Source organism: Poromitra crassiceps, assembly GCF_964638095.1.
Source record: "Poromitra crassiceps genome assembly, chromosome: 6".
In the NCBI taxonomy this organism is placed as follows: domain Eukaryota; kingdom Metazoa; phylum Chordata; class Actinopteri; order Beryciformes; family Melamphaidae; genus Poromitra; species Poromitra crassiceps.
In genome coordinates, this window is record NC_139627.1 from 21554873 (window position 1) to 21573027 (window position 18155).

At 47.2% G+C, this 18155-nt stretch overlaps 1 protein-coding gene across 1 annotated transcript in view; it reads left to right on the forward strand.

The window, feature by feature from the left end:
• Window positions 1–473: 473 nt before the first annotated feature.
• Window positions 474–18155, forward strand: part of kansl1l (KAT8 regulatory NSL complex subunit 1-like) — a 35473-nt gene continuing 17791 nt past the window's right edge. Inside the window, exons 1-5 of the mRNA XM_083638158.1 lie at window positions 474–673; window positions 1473–2587; window positions 10539–10737; window positions 12858–13016; window positions 16367–16464. Of these exons, the coding sequence (XP_083494284.1) occupies window positions 1542–2587; window positions 10539–10737; window positions 12858–13016; window positions 16367–16464 (1502 nt within the window). The 5' untranslated portion in view covers window positions 474–673; window positions 1473–1541. The remainder of the gene's footprint in view (window positions 674–1472; window positions 2588–10538; window positions 10738–12857; window positions 13017–16366; window positions 16465–18155) is intronic.

The following is an 18155-nucleotide window of genomic DNA, read 5'->3' on the forward strand; positions in this document are numbered from 1 at the left end:
GGTGCCACAGGGCGTGGTTATTGCTTATCCTATGTGGGGTTAGAAATCACGCCTCTGTCCCATATACAGGGCTCTGTCCCAGGCCATTGCCTGGCGCGTTCTAGCTTCATGGTGAATCTTTGTGAAACAGAAATACAGCTGTAAATAAGGTCCAGGTTGTGTAAAAATAAAAAATTAAAAAATAAGGGGGGGGGGAATTATCCTTTAAACATAATTGAGCTCGAGTGTCTACTGGCTTGCTAGTATGGTGACTGAGAATGCGGCCTTCAGCTAGACTCTTGTCATCATCAATACCTTGAATGAGTGGAATTTTACGACTGCCTGATCTCGGAAGGCGGAGCTTACGCAGAGCACTTGAAGGCAACATTAGGCTGGTCCTGCCCCTCTCTCCTGCTCCAGATCAGCTGCAAAGCTCGGCTCCATCCACGGCAGTTGATGGCAAACGATCCAAGGAGAAAACACTGTCAGTTAACATGAGATACCAGCGAACATTTGAGGACATCCTGCTAGTAAAACGTTGGCTAACGTTAGCCATAAGGCAAGCACAGTTGATTTTCTGAATCCCCCCCCCCTGACCCGCAAAGGAAGAAAGGATTTTATGTCAGATTTCTGTTTAACCGTTATAGTTACAGCAGCAACGGGTTCACGTTACACTTCGTAGGATCCTGGTCAGGTGAGTAGGCTACCTTCACTTAACTTGACTTTACCTTATGTAATTTTGTATTGACCTTACTTTGCCTTATGTCAATCTTATGTCTGTTTCTCCTGCAATGGGCGAGTTATCGATGCAGTGTGTAAAACAACATACACATTACCGGACAATCAGCGGCCAGCATACTTAACGTTAATTACCGACACCTCTTCTCTTTCCTCCACGTTTTAATAAGATGGGGATTGGCTAACAGTAACACCGTTACCCAGGCTATGAGGAATCAGCGTGACGTCACAACAACAACAAATCACCGCAAAACACGCGGAACCGCAGCAGTTAATTATGAGTTGTGCCAAACAAACGTTAATATCTCAAAAATCTATAGGCTACATGACACTTATATTTTGACATTCTAAGTGAGAGCAGAAGTAGCTCAAGAGTTTGATGTATAATATGCATGTCGTGTTAAAGTTGTGTGAACTGTTGCAGTTTTTATAATGTACACCGGCACAGCTGGGGCTAGAGTGAGCACTCAAAGCTGGCTCCATAGAGTCCCATTGCAGTTTCCATCCGGAAACGTCGTTTGTTTACCAAAATGCTGCTTGGCTGATCCCTTAAACAAGCCAGAGAGGGAAACAGCTGGAGTCATGCAGTCTGTATAGCAGAGATGTCTGTTTTATAGTAGCCAGTATTGCCTATGTATCGCTCAAATATCCATTATATTAAGTATGGTTTTTCTGTGGTATATGGTTTAATCTGGGTCAGTAGGGGAAATGACCAGTAGCAGAAAATGACTTTTCGATTCCTTACTATGTGTCAGATCATCCAAGGTGTGCTTTGTGGAATCGGCTGGCTGGCTTCCAAGAGCATCAGCACTCCAGAAAGGGTAATGGCCCCAGCCCTGACCAAAATCCTGAAGGACGGCCATGGCATCCACCTGTCCTGGCCGCTGGCCTCTGTGGGCGTGGCCTGTGACGGGGGAGCCCTGCTCAGCATGGAGCTTCTGGAGCCGCCGGTGAAACTGACAGAGGACGCTTACGCCCAGAGGATGTGGCTGAACCTCCCCTCGCTGCCCTTTCTGGACCCCTGCCTCCCCGAGGGCCCCCTGGAGTTCCCCGCCAGCTCCGTCCGTCTGTCCCCATTCCTCCAGGCGGCGGCCGGCCAGTGTAAGACGGTGCTCCTCCCCGGGCCTGGCTCCCTCCTCAGCCTCCTGTCGCTCAGCAAAAGCCTGAAAGACGCCCGTCATGTGACCACGGCCGTCCCAGGTGTACCAGACATGTTTTTCCTCCCTGTCCCTGAGCACAATAGCCAAGATGCGTGTTTGCTGCGCAGACACAGTGTCCCCCGTGGCTGTGGGCCAGATGGTGGTGATGTCCCTTGCTCTCCTCCTCATTTTACTAGTCCTCCTCCTCCATTTTCCCATGGGGCGATTCAGCCCCGGTGCCATGCTGCTCTCCTCGCACCCCCCTCTTCACTGAGCCAGGGGGAAGTGGCTGGGGCTCCGGTGCAGCCTTGGGGTGGCAGGGCAGACTGTGACCAGCCTGAGTCTGAAGCCGTGCTGTCCAGGCAGGCAGGGCTGCTGTGCCGGGCGGGGAAGCTCCAGAGGAGACTGCAGGCTCTGCTAGGAAAGCATGCGGTGCTGCACTGCAGCCAGCAGCTCCAGGGGCTGAAGAGTCTGCATCAAACTGGAAGCGCATCCTCCGATAAGCCTCCTCCGCGTCGGACTCCAGGTGCGGTCGGCAAACCCTGCTTCCCTTGGCTAGAGTGGTCCGAAGCCTTGTCCTCCTCCGCCGAGCTTCAGGAGCTCAGTCGCTCGGGCTGCGCGGTGCTGACAGGCCTGCAGGAGGCACTGGACTCCGAGGCCACGGCCAGCAGCAGCTCAGACGACGAGCCCGACAACAACAGCATCCACCCAGGAACCAAGACTTTGCCTGTGTGAGTAGTCACCTAGTGGCAGTAGTTCATTTGTAGTTGTCTCATAACGTGTCATGTGTTTTCTTCCCTTCAGGAATCAGGATCAGTCAGTATCTTCTCTTGTGAATGATCAGAAAAGCAAACAGCCTTGATGTTCAATGTTCTTGTTGGGGATGAAATCAGTAGCAGGAATACTTCCACCAGGACAAAGTGAAATATCTTTCATCTAGGCTAGCTCATACAGGTCGGGCTAGCTCAGGACAAGCCTGTGTCAAAGAGGGAGACAAATTGTTATGGGAAAGACAAACTGAGAGATGGGGATGTGGTATGGGCTTGGATAATACAACTTAAAGCCCTTCTCCAGTGTATTTTTGCCATTCTTAAGATATTTCATGTGTTACTGTGTTTTTCCCTAGCTGCTCTACTGATTAGCCACAGTGTTCGCCAGTGTATTTTGTTAACAAATAAGCTTATTTTGGGCTCAAAGTCCTACAACTAATGTGTTAGTAAAAACGGGTGATGACGTCAGACATTATGTTGTCTAACGAGTGAGGTGTCATAGACAAATACAATATATGCAGTAAATAGTACCATCTACCGTTAGCTAGGTGTTAGCCGTTAGCCTCTATGTTTGCTAACTAAGTGTTCACCAGGCTCAAAATGCCGCGATATCAGTTTTAACCTTTTTTTTCCCCATAAAGTCCATCAGCTTTGATATCTGTTGGCCGGTTTGTTGACAATGAGTGATATTTCGGCTTCTAAAATAATGTTTTTCACAGAGATAGGTGTATGACCGGAACCAGTATGGCCGCTGGAGTATACATATACAAAGAGTATACTGAAGACAAGATGAGTCGCTGCTTCTTTTACAACAGCGCCTGCTGCAGTCTTATTATGTTGCAGTGGAAAGTGGAACAAACTATCTTTGGTTCTTATCAATCTCAGCTCTTTGGGACAAATGGTGATGTGGGTTGTTACAGCGTGTGCTCATATACATATACATATTCATATACATATACATATACATATACTACATATACATTTTCATAGAACATCAGCGTGAAACAGGTAGGACAAACTGACTGGAGGGTGGCTTTAAATTTGATGTTTAGAGGGGCTGATAACAAAACAAAAAAGTAATTTGATTGATAAATGTGATATAATCACTGAAACGGTTGTATTGCTAGTTGAAAATAATAATTGTAATACATTACTGAGGAATGATTTACCACTCATAAAGGCAGATTATGGTTGGGGCTGTTATTCCTTTACAAATACTTTACAAACAATAGTTTACAAACTGTAATTTGTATATGCCGAGATGTGGTGATGCAACGTATAGCAAATAGAACGGGTGTTTTTACAAGGAGCTTTTTAGGCAAATGTGGCATCGGTTTCCTTGTCTGGTGAGTTTCTGTGTCCCTTTGAATTTGAGGTCTGTTCCTCATTTTTAGCTGGGCGTATGTTGAAGAGCTGCCACAGCAGGTTATTACAGCTAAATAAACGACTACAAAGGAGAGGCTTACAGATCACATGAACCACATTCCTAGCTTATGAATTTGAGGCAAATCATACAGTATCATTGCACTTTATGGTTAAATATGCCTTCTAGTGTTTACAAAACAGTAATAAGAAGAACTCAAGCGCAGACTTGACTTTTGGCCCGTCGGCATCGCCATAGCTTTTGTTCTGCTGCTCCAGGATTGATTCGAGCCTGAAACCCACTGCAGTGACCTCAACTGGAACTTTTGGCCTTGTTTCTATTCGGACCAGAAGGAGAGCAGGGTAGACTCTCACTCACACACTCTTAGCCGACCAGAGAGAGACAGAGAGAGAGAGAGAGAGAGAGAGACAGAGACAGAGAGAGAGAGAGAGAGACAGAGAGACAGAGAGAGAGAGAGAGAGAGAGAGAGAGAGAGAGAGAAAATATGGTTTAAATGGAGAGGATGAGTCTATGATGAGAGTTTTGGAAAAGCAGTTCTCTCTCTCTCTCTCTCTCTCTCTCTCTCTCTCTCTGTGTGTATGAGGTCTACCTCAGTGCTGCTCCACCCTCCTCAGTGCTGCTCCACCCTCTGCAGCATTACACTCAGACTATTGGTGCTTGTTTGGCCTTCAGGGCCGAGTTTACAGGGTGGTGCTTATAAGATCCCAGTGTTGTTGTCCTCCCAGCTGTGGAGAGTGTGACGTTCCAATGCTGACATATTCCAACCACACACGCACAGGCACGCACACGCGCACGCGCACACACACACACACACACACACACACACACACACACACTCCTCACAGCAGTCATAACAGATTTCAACTGACTCGCCAGCTCTCCTTACCCACAGGCTAGGAAATAAACAGACTTGCCAGTAAGCCTACAACATGCCAGCCATTCTGTGCCATCCTGCCCGGCTCCGCCTCTTTCCATGGGGGAATGCGTGGGGAATGCCTTTGGTGTGTGTGTGTGTGTGTGTGTGTGTGTGTGTGTGTGTGTGTGTGTGTGTGTGTGTGTGTAGGGGAGTTGTACTGACCCATGTGAAGGAAAAGGATGTTGTAAGTCTTGTGCTATGCTTCAGTCTGGCTGGCATGCAGCACACTGTAACAGCTTCACATGTTTGTTGTCAGGTTCTGGTCCGCACAGTGTTTATCACAAAGGTTATTTGTGACAAGACACAACAAGACACAGCATGTGCACATTCCATGCAAGAATGTTCATTATTATAATAAGTAGAATTTCAACATTTGTGTCACTTTAGAAAATCTGTTTGTGGTTGATATATTGTCACAAATAAATGTGTATGGGAAACACTCCGGTTTGTATAGAGCTCAGCTGCAGTGATTAATCGATTAGTTGTCAACTATTCAATTAATCGCGAGCGATTTTGATAATCGATTGGTTTGAGTAATTTGTTAAGAGAACAAAAGTCAAAATTCTTTGATTCCAGCTTCTTATGAATATTTTGTGTTTTTTTTTACTCCTCTGAAAATTGAATCTTTGGGTTTTGGACTTTGGAGTGGACAAAACAAAACATTTCAGGAGGTCATCTGGGGCTTTGGGAAACACTGATCGACATTTTTCACCATTTTCTGACATTTTATAGACCAAAACAACTAATCGATTAATTGAGAAAATAATCTAAAATAATGGACAGATTAATCGACAATGAAAATAATCGTTAGTTGCAGGCAGCCTAATGTTCTATCAGTCAGTCACAACAAGTGCCTCACTCCTCTCTGTTTGTACACTAATCAAATTTCATTTTTAGCAGCATTTTCTACAAGTTGTGTCTGTTCTTTGCTGAGCAGTATCTGCTGAATAAAAGCAAGTTAACGTTTTGTTATTGTGAGAATTACAAATTTGCTCTAAATCTTGACACCTTATCTGCATATTTTCACCTACCGCAAATTATCCTCTTTGCACATTTAGAGAGTAGGCTACTATGTGTTAGCACTGCATAGAAACGGAGGGGAGTTTCAACCTCAATACAAGGGGAAGGGAGTTTTTCAATGGTCATGAATTTGTTTCTCAGAAGTATGAAACACATCATATTTATTCTCATATTTAATACAGGAAAAGTTATGACAACTTCAGGAAGAAATGGCTATACGGATTTTCCTTATAGACGGTTTTCACCAGAGCGCAACCCCACAGCACTTCCTTTTTCTCAGCATTCGGCAAAATATTCACTCGACATCGTTACTTTTGTTTTCGCCGCTCAGCTGTATAGACGGTTTTCACAAAATGGTCAGTCCTGCTCTTGAATGTTTTTTTTTCTTTTATGTCCATAGCAAACACTGCAACAGGAAGTGAGGGTTCAATTTAGAATGTTTTTGTTGTCAAGTTAAAACCGTCTATATGAGGTCTGCCTTCCCCTTCTTTCTGGATGCGCCCGTCTTTTCTATCGCTACATGCGTTGTGGGACTGGTCCGTCCAAATCTATTCTTCTGGCTGTGTGGATGGCCAAGGTTTACTTGGCCCTAGTGCCAGCATGTTACCAGGCAAACACACACCCTGGGCCCTAGTGCCAGCATGTTACCAGGCAAACACACCCTGGGCCCTAGTGCCAGCATGTTACCAGCATGTTACCAGGCACACACACCCTGGGCCCTAGTGCCAGCATGTTACCAGGCAAACACACACCCTGGGCCCTAGTGCCAGCATGTTACCAGGCAAACACACACCCTGGTCAGGAATGTGGGGCCGGGGACGTCAGTGTAACGTCAATGCCGGGACGGGACGGGAGGGGCGATGTCCGGGCCCCCCTGTCAACTCAACAAGGCTCTAAACACATCATCACAGTGTGCTGGGCTTCAGTCCAACTCACCACCTTTGTTCTAAGGTTAGACCCATATATCAGACCTCGAATGGCCTTTTATTACAAATTGGATATTGGCCAGGCTCATTCAACTCTGATATGATGCAGTTACTTCGTTTGATGTGATTTATTGAATGCTTGATCAATGCTACACTGGTTGTCTATGGGAAGCCCTTAAACTGAATTTATTCTATTGCAAAAAATCTTGATCAGATTTCAAGAGTACTTTGTTTTAAGCTGTTGAATATCACCACAAAATATCGGCAATAAAATATTGGTATTAAGCCTTCAAAAATCTGCATTGGTCAAAACCTACTTTGTTGCACGTCACCGCTTTCATTGCTTGTCTTTCCTGGCACCCGTCACTAAATCGATGCTGTAACCAAAGACAAAAACCAAACAGGAGATGTATGATGATGCAATGTTTCCTCTGACATTTGTATGGAGCATAAATGTTGGACGATATTGGAGTGTTTGTTTTCACACTGGTCCCACTTCTGCCTCTAGAGAAGGTCACAACTCATCTAAAGTGGTGGTCTGCTGATTGAGTGTAGAGGCAACAGCAGGACACTTCTGCCTGTCTTCCTGCATCTGCCCAGTAAACAGGTGCCAGTGACAAAGGAGGACATGTTTATTAGCACTGGGAACAGGAATGGGGAATGCTGTGTGTTAGGAATGGGGAATGTGTGTGTGTGTGTGTGTGTGTGTGTGTGTGTGTGTGTGTGTGTGTGTGTGTGTGTGTGTGTGTGTGTGTGTGTGTGTGTGTGTGTGTGTGTGTGTGTGTGTGTGTGTGTGTGTGTGTGTGTGTGTGTGTGTGTGTGTGCGCGTGCGCGTGCGCGTGTGCGTGTGTACGTGCGTGCGTCTTTATTTGTTTGGCCAGGATCTGTCAGCCTCCTGGAAGTGTCAGCTTGCCTATTGTGAGTGTGTCCTCTCCTCCTGTTGGGAACAATAGATCCCCATGGGACGATTTGATGGCGAGAGCCTCCTTGAATAGCATCTCTCCTGGCTGGACAGGGGGCAGGTCTTACCCCTCTTTAGAAAATGTGGAAATAGTTCGCCTTTTACGTTGCAATCCTTGAGGGTAGTCTAGATAAACTGTGAATTTGTAGCACTAAAACAGCCTGAGCGGCCTGACCTTCATTTGAAACCGTCTATCCACATTGCTCACTTTCTGCACCGGCAGCAGTCCTTAACAACTTTGGCTCCTGTCAATTTCCCACTCCCCATATGTTCTCAATTTGAGATCTATGGGAGTAGTTGAGGAAGGGCTGGCTAACTTCTGGAAAGTTAAACTGCAGGGCTGGGCACACCCTGGAAACCTAATGCCCCTGAAAGAGCAAGAACAGCATTTCTAACTGTTGAATGTGGAGGCTAGGCCTAGGCCTAGAGCTACTTGTTGCAGCTGGTTTTTTACTAAACCAGGATTTGGCTGAGAAAAGCCAGGTAATGACTCTCCCATGTAGAGGGGGAGGACAGTAGCTACACAGAGGATGCCTAGGACCCACATTTGATCCACTTCATAGAGGAATGTCAATATCCTCAGGATAAAGTCTGCACGTGTTAACATGCGTATGTTATTTGTGGACAGCCCCACTGTCCAATTATATTAAGCCAATGTTTTGGTCTGGTTTTGAGCCGCCTCTCCTCTCATCTCTCCTTTCCTCTCCTCCTCTACTCTCCTCCCCTCCTCTCCTCTCCTCGCCTGCTGCTCCACTGCTTAGTAAATATTCCTGGAATTTTCCCGTTAGCCAGATGGAGAGAGCTGTGTGGCAGCCAGGTCTGCCCACTGTGTCTGGAGGAAGGGACAATCTGGATATGAGTTTAGGGTTCAGTGGTACTCAATGAGAGGGGGCCATCATCATTAGCCAATTATAGGCCTTTCTATTCACTGGTTTTTCATCAGTTTTCCTTCATATGTTTGGCACGATCATGCTAACCAACAGTCTCAGGCAGTCACACCTGCAAGTCTGTTGCTATTTGGACAAACAGGCAGCCATTAAAGTAGCCTGATAGTCATAACACCAAAGCTATAGCTCTGTGTGTGTGTGTGTGTGTGTGTGTGTGTGTGTGTGTGTGTGTGTGTGTGTGTGTGTGTGTGTGTGTGTGTGTGTGTGTGTGTGTGTGTGTGTGTGTGTGTGTGTGTGTGTGTGTGTGTGTGTGTGTGTGTGTGTGTGTGTGTGCGCGCGCGCGCGTGCGTGCGCGTGCGTGTGTTGGTTCAGCCAGGCCTAACCTTTCCCTCCGGCAGCAGAGTGTTTGAAGTGTCCCTCCCTGGTGTAGCCAAGGTCCAAGAGCACTGCCATGGTAACTATGGCCCTGCTGAAGACAGCGAGACACACACACACACACACACACACACACACACACACACACACACATACACACACACACACTAGTGCCATGGAAACATAGAGACAATGATTTATTCTGTGGCCTTAGATAGGCTTTTTGTGGTTCAGCAGTTGACATGGCTGACTGTGTAACTAGGTCATAATATACAGTATGTTGTTGACAATGCAGCGTGCAAACATACGGCTCAATGCTCTCAGCTTATCTTTTGCTCTAGGTTTTCAAGGTGTCTTTGCGTAGGCTATAGTATAGGTAGAGTGAGAGGTCTTTAAATCTCTTCTTCTCTAACCTCTTCATGCACTCTCTGGGGTACTGTCACCTCGGGTTCCATTGGTATTGGTTGTTGAAGGCTGAAGTCAATCTGTCGGTTGCTTATATTTTATGCCAATATTCAATATCTAGACCACATTCATGACACACATTTCAAAGCGTTACAAGTGTTTCCACGGTCCTCCCAAAATGTTATTCTTGTCAGGGTGGACCAGTTTCTGAAACACATTTACCATACTATTCACCTTATGTAGCCCCGCCCACTTGACCCGTTTCTGTTACGACTTCCTATTCAAAACGCCGGCTGTTTTACATGGTCAGGCTGCGAGGATAAGCTCTGCCACAGGAAGTGTAAACACAATCTGTTCCAATTGTCTTGCTCTGCTGATCTGGGGAGAGTTGTAGACTAGCACTTCCTCTGAAACGACAGCGAGGAGTTTCACGCGATAGACCTTTTTCACGGGGGCCATTTTGTGTCAAGCAAAACACTAATGAGGGTTTCCAAATTCTAATCATGGAAGTTTGAAACCCTCATTAGTGTTTTGCTTGCACCTGTGTTTACCCTGCCTTTTTGACACAAAATGCCCCCCGTGAGAAGGGTCTATTCCCCTCCCACCGAACAGGTGCCCCGACCCCTGCCGACCAAGGAAGGCACCAGTGCAGCGACCAGGACGCATACCCCTAATTCGGCTTTACACCCGCTGACACGGCCAATTGTGCCTGTATTGACGCCCGACCAAGCCGGAGGTAACACGGGGTTTCAAACCTGCGAGCCTCGTGTTGGTATGTAGGCATGCTATCTACCACTGCACTTCCCAGACACCCCAGGACACTAAAACGTGACGCAGGTTTTCATTACAGGTTTTATAGACTGACACCCCTGAAGCTAATGAAGAAAAAAGGGATTGAACCTCCATCATATTGAAGGTCGACGACACTGACTGGTTGCTGTTCAATCTTTAATAAAAGACCAATATCCAAAAACCAATGCATCAGTCTGACCCTCCTCACCTGTCTCTTGTCCATCACCCTGTCCCTTGGCCAAGCAGGGGGAGCAGCAGCACGGGGAGTGAGAGGAGGTGGCTGGAGCAACGAGCGGAGATGGCCAGCAGGGGGAGTGAGAGCAGGTGGCTGGAGCAGCGAGCGGAGGTGGCCAGCAGGTGGAGCTGGTTGCGGCTGCGTCTGGCTGAGCTGGAGGGGAGGATCCATCAGCTCAGGGAGCTCCACCAGCACATTCGCTCCGCCAAGGTAAGACCAGCATCCTCTGCATCCACCTCCATAGAGAGCAACCCTGGTGATGTAGCGCCCCCTGTGGCAGCCATAGAGGGCGTTCCAGGTGACATAGTTTTGACGTCGGTTTACGGTCTTGGTAGCATACATTTGGAAACAAATCTACCTTATCAGCCTGGTTGCTATATTTAGCCATTATTTTTGCGCACAGCTAATTCATCAATTGACCCCCTTGATGGCACCAGCTGAGAATGGTGGGAGCTATGTGATGCAGCTGCAAGGCCTCTGCACACACACACACACACACACACACACAAGAGAAGAATGTGCCAGAAAAATAGTCTGAGAAAGAGACACGGGACTTTTCCTCATGAATAGTCTCCCATGGAGCTAAATTTCACTAAACTAGTTTAACTGTACTGTAGTATTTAAACATGAATTATGCAAGGGCGTGTTTACACTGCATTTTGTTGTTGTAAGCTTTATGTCAGCTGCACCTTGTCGTGAACTCCATTCACCAAAAGTAACACCACCTTTTCCTTGCGAGTTTGCTGCACAAACCATTATCACCCACGTATTATCTGCCGTCTCAGTTGAGCTACATGTAACTGACTAAGACTAGCTCGGTAGCCTGATATTCACACTGAACTGTCAACTCGTACACTCATTTCCATCTTCTAGTTATTTCTATGACGGGATCCCTCCAGGGGAATTCCAACCGATCACTACAGGCCAAGCCCAATGTATACCGGCCTGAATCTTACGTTAGTTACTGCAGTCGGGCAAACGTAAAAAAAAAAAAAAAAGTCCTCGACACAGTTTTGACAACCGGACTGACAGCAGCTTTGTCCCGCCCATTGGGCTGTTTATTGGGCTGACAGTGATTGGCCAATCGTTAGTCCCTCCTCACTGATTGGTGAATCGCTGATGAAACCAGAGAAAAGTAATTTGCATAATGACGATGCCAGAACTAAAGCAGCCAAACTCAACTCCGTGGAGTGGGCAGATTCGAAGGTCTGGACCCAGGCAACTAGCTCGCTGTAGTGCCAGTCGATGTTGCAGCAGTATTCTGCTTGTACCATCATGTAACATTTGCAATTTTTGGACTAAACACTAAAGCAGGGATACTCAACTTGCTTTGCCCGGGGGACACTTTCGTGAAATGATAGAAGGCCAGGGGCCAGTTAATAAACAAGCAATATACATTTTTCTGTAGCGGATTGTAGGTTTTTGGGGTGTCAGCCGGAGTTTAGTCTGACAATGTTGTGCACACCGGATAGTTAGTTAGGTTAAGTTAGGTTAAGTACATACATAAGTGCCTGGGTAGAGAGCAGACGGCGGTATTTGACAATTTAGCAGCTAAATCATAGATTATTGAAAGATATTCCATATTCCAGACTGAAATGCTATAACAGAAGTGGAGTATTGGCCAGAATGATATGAACATTTGGTCACTTATTCAGCGGGTATCTTGCATGTTGCGTTCAGGTGCACTGTAATTATTATTATTTATTTATTTTGCAATTCCATCGCGGGCCACACAGGGGGCGGGCCGCAAGTTGAGTATCACTGCACTAAAATAACCGATAGCAGCTAGTCCCTGGAAACCAAAATCCACAAAAACCTTCTAACTATTAAATTTAGGGTCTTATGTGAGTAATTGTGTGCCTCAGAAATTAATTGACGTTACTTTCAACCCTAACCCGACACTTTTCTACAAGGTCTGGATTTCCACTTCCTCATTGAAGAGAGCGGTGCGCGCGGTGCTAAAATGCATGATCTTATCACGTCATAAGATTCACGCACGCGCGCACACACACACTGACACACACACAGTAGCGCAGCGGCAGAGATCACCATTTTATGTGAAGCACTTCGAATTGCCTCTGTGTATGAAATGTGCTATACAAATAAACTTGACTTGACTTGACTTGACTTTAAATAAATTGAACACAGTGTGTGTGTGTGTGTGTGTGTGTGTGTGTGTGTGTGTGTGTGTGTGTGTGTGTGTGTGTGTGTGCGTGCGTGCGTGTGTGGGTGCGTGTGCGTGTGCGTGTGTGTGCGTGCGTGTGTGTGTGTGTGCATGCGTGTGTGTGTGTGTGTGTGTGTGTGCATGTGCATGCGTGTGTGTGTGTCAGGGTGGTGTGGTGCTCGCAGAGTCCCAGCCCCTGACGGACAGACAGATCCAGCAGACACTGCTGAGGAAGACGGCCGGGCTGTGCTGCACGGTCGGGGACTTGGACGCCGACACCGAGCCCAGCAGCCCCACACGCCTCCTCCGCAACATAGAGACACAGGTAGGAGGGAGGAGCCACATGGCACACGCCTCCTCCGCAACATAGAGACACAGGTAGGAGGGAGGAGCCACATGGCACACGCCTCCTCCGCAACATAGAGACACAGGTAGGAGGGAGGAGCCACACGGCACACGCCTCCTCCGCAACATAGAGACACAGGTAGGAGGGAGGAGCCACACGGCACACGCCTCCTCCGCAACATAGAGACACAGTTAGGAGGGAGGGGCCACACGGCACACGCCTCCTCCGCAACATAGAGACACAGGTAGGAGGGAGGAGCCACACGGCACACGCCTCCTCCGCAACATAGAGACACAGGTAGGAGGGAGGAGCCACACGGCACACGCCTCCTCCGCAACATAGAGACACAGGTAGGAGGGAGGAGCCACACGGCACACGCCTCCTCCGCAACATAGAGAGACAGGTAGGAGGGAGGAGCCACATGCCTCCTCCGCAACATAGAGACAGGTAGGAGGGAGGAGCCACACGTCTCCTCCGCAACATAGAGACAGGTAGGAGGGAGGAGCCACACACCTCCTCCGCAACATAGAGAGACAGGTAGGAGGGAGGAGCCACACACCTCCGCAACATAGAGACAGGTAGGAGGGAGGAGCCACACGTCTCCTCCGCAAGATAGAGACAGGTAGGAGGGAGGAGCCACACGCCTCCTCCGCATCATAGAGAGACAGGTAGGAGGGAGGAGCCACACACCTCCTCTGCAACATAGAGAGACAGGTAGGAGGGAGGAGCCACACACCTCCTCTGCAACATAGAGACACAGGTAGGAGGGAGGAGCCACACGCCTCCTCCGCAACATAGGCTACGTTCACACAGCAAACCTGTGCAATATGGTATTACCGTTAATTGCTGTCATCGTAGAGTGACCTAGTTTATCTATTATGTGATAACAACTCAGGTAGGAGCAATAACGTTATCTGCATGGTGCGCCTCCGCCAGTAACATTACATTCCCACAGATATTGCTTGCAGACTACAACCAATCTAGTTCAAAATCACTAAAATAAAGTTACATATTGCTTCAGCCTACGTGGATAGCAACATGACTCTGCACTGTGACGCTGTTTCTATTTTTTTTTGGCGCTGGTTGCTATGGTTTCCATATTTCTGATCATCCCGACACTACAAGCACATAAACACCCGCGCGTCGGAAGAACGACTGGCCAACTCGGAAAATTGAACCATCTGAGGAGCACATGAACGCACGATCACATTAGCAAAAATCTGCTATGAACGAACGTAGTTCTGATCTGGAGGACCACATCTAGTCATATCAATCCAGGAAAGAAGTCCACTAGTCCAGTAAATTGAATGGTTGCTTCGGTTGGTCCTGCATCACCCTGTTTATTTTACGGTAATGACCGGCTCGCTGAAACAAACTGTAACAGGTGATCTCATGGTGGTTGGCAAACCAGCTGATCAGTAGTCTGTTTACATGTTTTGTTGCTCTGATTGGATGAGGCATTTTTGACTGTGCCGGTTGGTAACGCCCCCTGGAAATAGAAATTGACCTGAGACATTCCAGACTGTGTCAGGTTAATAATATACATGAATGGCAAAAATAGGGCAGGCTGACAAAACAGAACATACACAAGACTCTGGCATAACAGTTGCAGGAAGAGTATTTCACTCCCGACTCACACAGGGTCTTCATGGGCCAGCTGAAGGCTTGGCGTCGAGTCATGACCTCCACGGTACAATGGAGGAAAATATAAACCCTTGAGCCTTAGTGGTCTGGTGGGGCTCGCTGCCAACTGAGTCATAGTCAAATCCTTGTCCTGATCCTGATGCATCTTGGCAATGATGGTCTCCATTAACTTTAAATTAAGTCTGTGAGAGCCTTCCTCAAGGTCACTTACTTTAGCCCACAGAAACTTGACGCTCTCCTCTGGATCACGGCCTGATCTTTCCAGGGACTCTAAGCGGTATTTGCGTCAAGGTCGAGACCATCGAATCCAAACTAGTAGTAATGGCCTTTTAACGTCCTTGCCCTGCAATTCGGTAGCAGCTAAGATCTATTTGCAGTGGCAGATGATAGATCTTCACCAGTTCACCTAGAGTTCTCCCTCTTCTTCTAAGGCCATGGTGGCAGATGAGGAGGATTGTCCATAGCAGTTTATGACACAAAAATAAATAAACAGATTGCAAGAAACTAACCAAATAAACGGTATAAATCGGTATATAAAAGGGAGTAAGTGGGTTCTGTGATTTTGGTCACACTTGATGATGTCACAATGTCTATGACATCATCAGTGATGTCACTCGAGCAATTGTGATGTCATAATTTCTATGACATCATCAGTTATGTCACTCGAACACTCGATGATGTCATTAGTGATGGTAAGCGGGCTCTGTCTGCGATCCAAGCAAAGTGATGTCACTGATGATGTCACAATGTCTGGTCACTCGAGCAATTGTGATGGCATCAGTGAGTGATGTCTTCAGTGATTAAGTTAAGTTAAGTTATCCTTTATTTATCCCCATGGGGAAATTCATCCTCTGCATTTGACCCAACTCCACACAGAAAGAACCTGGGACAGACCGGGGTTCGAACCCGGGACCTTTTTTGCTGTGATGCAACAGGATTAACCACTGCCATCACTGTGCCATGATGCGAAGTTGTGCAATTGTGCACTGTGCATGCCAATAGCGCAGGCGAGGCAGCCGAGCTGCGGCCAAGGCCGCGCAGCTGCTGAGCTGCGTATGCGAGCTGCAGGGCCTGCTCAGCGAGCTAGTGAGCCTGCGCAGTGGGCGAGCCTAGGAATCGAGCGCACGAGATGCCTAGTAATACAAAATTTAGTGGAGCCTCGGCATGGAAATTATACCCATGGACACATTTTCTCAGCCATTTTTCAACAGCCACTATTAGCAGTAATTGCTTGTTTTACTTTTCCACACTGTGGGGATTTTCCATGCCATATGGCTCCTCCTGCATTCAAATAGAACAGTTCCCCAAAATAGTGCCAACTCAACAAAAGCATACTAGTTCTGCAACAACACTTTTTGATGTCACACAGTCATGTTGAGGCCACCATGTGTGACTTCTGTGGCAAATGACACACACACACACACACACACACACACACACACACACACACACACACACATATATATATATATATATATATATACACACACACACACACACACACACACACACACACACACACACACACACACACACACACACACACACACACACACACTGTAGAATCTAGAATCAGGCCATGATTAATTACTTTTTCCCCAATTTTCTTGTTGAAAATGTGACAAGCTTGATTACCCAGCTTTGAACATTTATACATTATTATTTGTGTGATGTGTTTACTGCAGAGTGCTCAGCTCAGCCAGATCATCAACAGCCTGATGCCTCCTCTCACGCCCATCTCCAAACAACCCCAGGCCTGGAAGGGCAAGAGAGACTGGTGCAGGTAGAGGACCACACACACACACACACACACACACACACACACACACACACATACACACACACACACATACACTCTAGGATCAAGCCGATCAACATCTTTTCATGAGTTGGACGGTTAATGGGCGCTTTGAGCTCAAGTGCTGACATAACCTAATAAATACAGATTATAGTTAATATGTGACAGCAGGTCAAGGTGGTCTCTGGTAGGTCACAGTGATCGACAACAGACACACTGAAATAAGCTTAAGTAACAACAGGCAGCTAAGTGGTGGCAGTTTCTTAAGGACTAACACTGAGGAAGGCCGTTTGGCTGAAACATGTCAGTTTTTCTGCTGCTGTGCTGGATTAAATGTATTGAAACTTTATTGTGAGCACTGCCATTTCGTCTGAGACTTCATGCTCTGTTGGGCCGGCACCCGATACATTTTAAGACTGAGTTCAGCACACCAGTTCTATTGACTTGAGTTTTTTAAGGCCACCACTAGATGGATAAGTTCTATATATTGGGTTTGGCGCTAATGAGAACATTTTGGAGGACAATGGTCCATTTATTGTGCATGCTCATTCACTGTCATTCATTTAGGCTATAGCCGCTTTCACAACGGCCTTGAAAGCCGCAAAATGCACGGAAAATAGGATCCGCGCCGCCGATGTGAAAGTTGTGAACGCGCGTTGGTGGGTAATTGTTGTACGCCTTTTGTCCGGCCAGCCGACCTAGTCACAGTGCCGGGTTACCAGGCAACCCGCCTCCACTTGAAAGCGTAGGGGCTGCAACCCGGAACAGTGCGAATGCTCAGCTCATTCATAAAAAAAATTACAGGGGAAATCACCTCATGCAGCAAGAAAGACATCAGTGAAAGTAAAAAAAGTAGCCTGTTTGATATGCGGGCGTCGTCTTTCAGAACGGAGTACGGACGCTAATTAGGCTACTTCATGGGAATAATTTGCTTTACACAAAACTGGAACCAAAAGATAAGAATTAGCCTTGTACCTAATAGGCTACATGATGGTGCATCCATAAAGTCGATCACATGAATATTGAAAGCGTTGTTACCATGCTGCATGTGGACAACACTTTCGTGTTTTATCACTTTGATCCTTACCGACCGCAGCTGCACGTCGTTTTATCAGTTTGATCCGGGGTTCCTCTGCCTTTCCGAAGCCCTGCCACTCCGAACGTTAACTTCCATTATTCGGACTGGCGGTCGTTCACCTTAGAAGCCGCAATGCCGACCTTAGGTTTAGGCGTGGGGGTGGGAGAGGTTAGGTTTTGGGTTAGGGTCTGGGGGAGGTTAGGTTTAGGCATGGGGGGAGGTTAGGTTTGGCGTGGGGGCTGGGAGAGGTTAGTGAAAAACGGGGAATATAGACCCCCTTTCTGAGTGCCGATATTTCGGAGTGGCAGAACGTCGGAGTGGCAGCACGTCGGAGTGGCAGCATGTAACCGGTTGATCCTTAACAACCCGCAGCTGCATGTCGTTGGCTGGCTCGTTGGCTGGCATACATCGGCGATGTTTGGTTGTTGAATGAATTTGTTCATCATACAGTAGCCTAGGCTACACTAACCTATGGAAATATTAATTTGGGCTAGGAGGAGCTGGGTGGAAATACCTCCGCTTGCCTTTCAATCCAGGAGCGCTGGCTGTCGCCTGAAAGCACATCCCAGGATGGGAATGTGGCGGTGCTGCTTGGCTG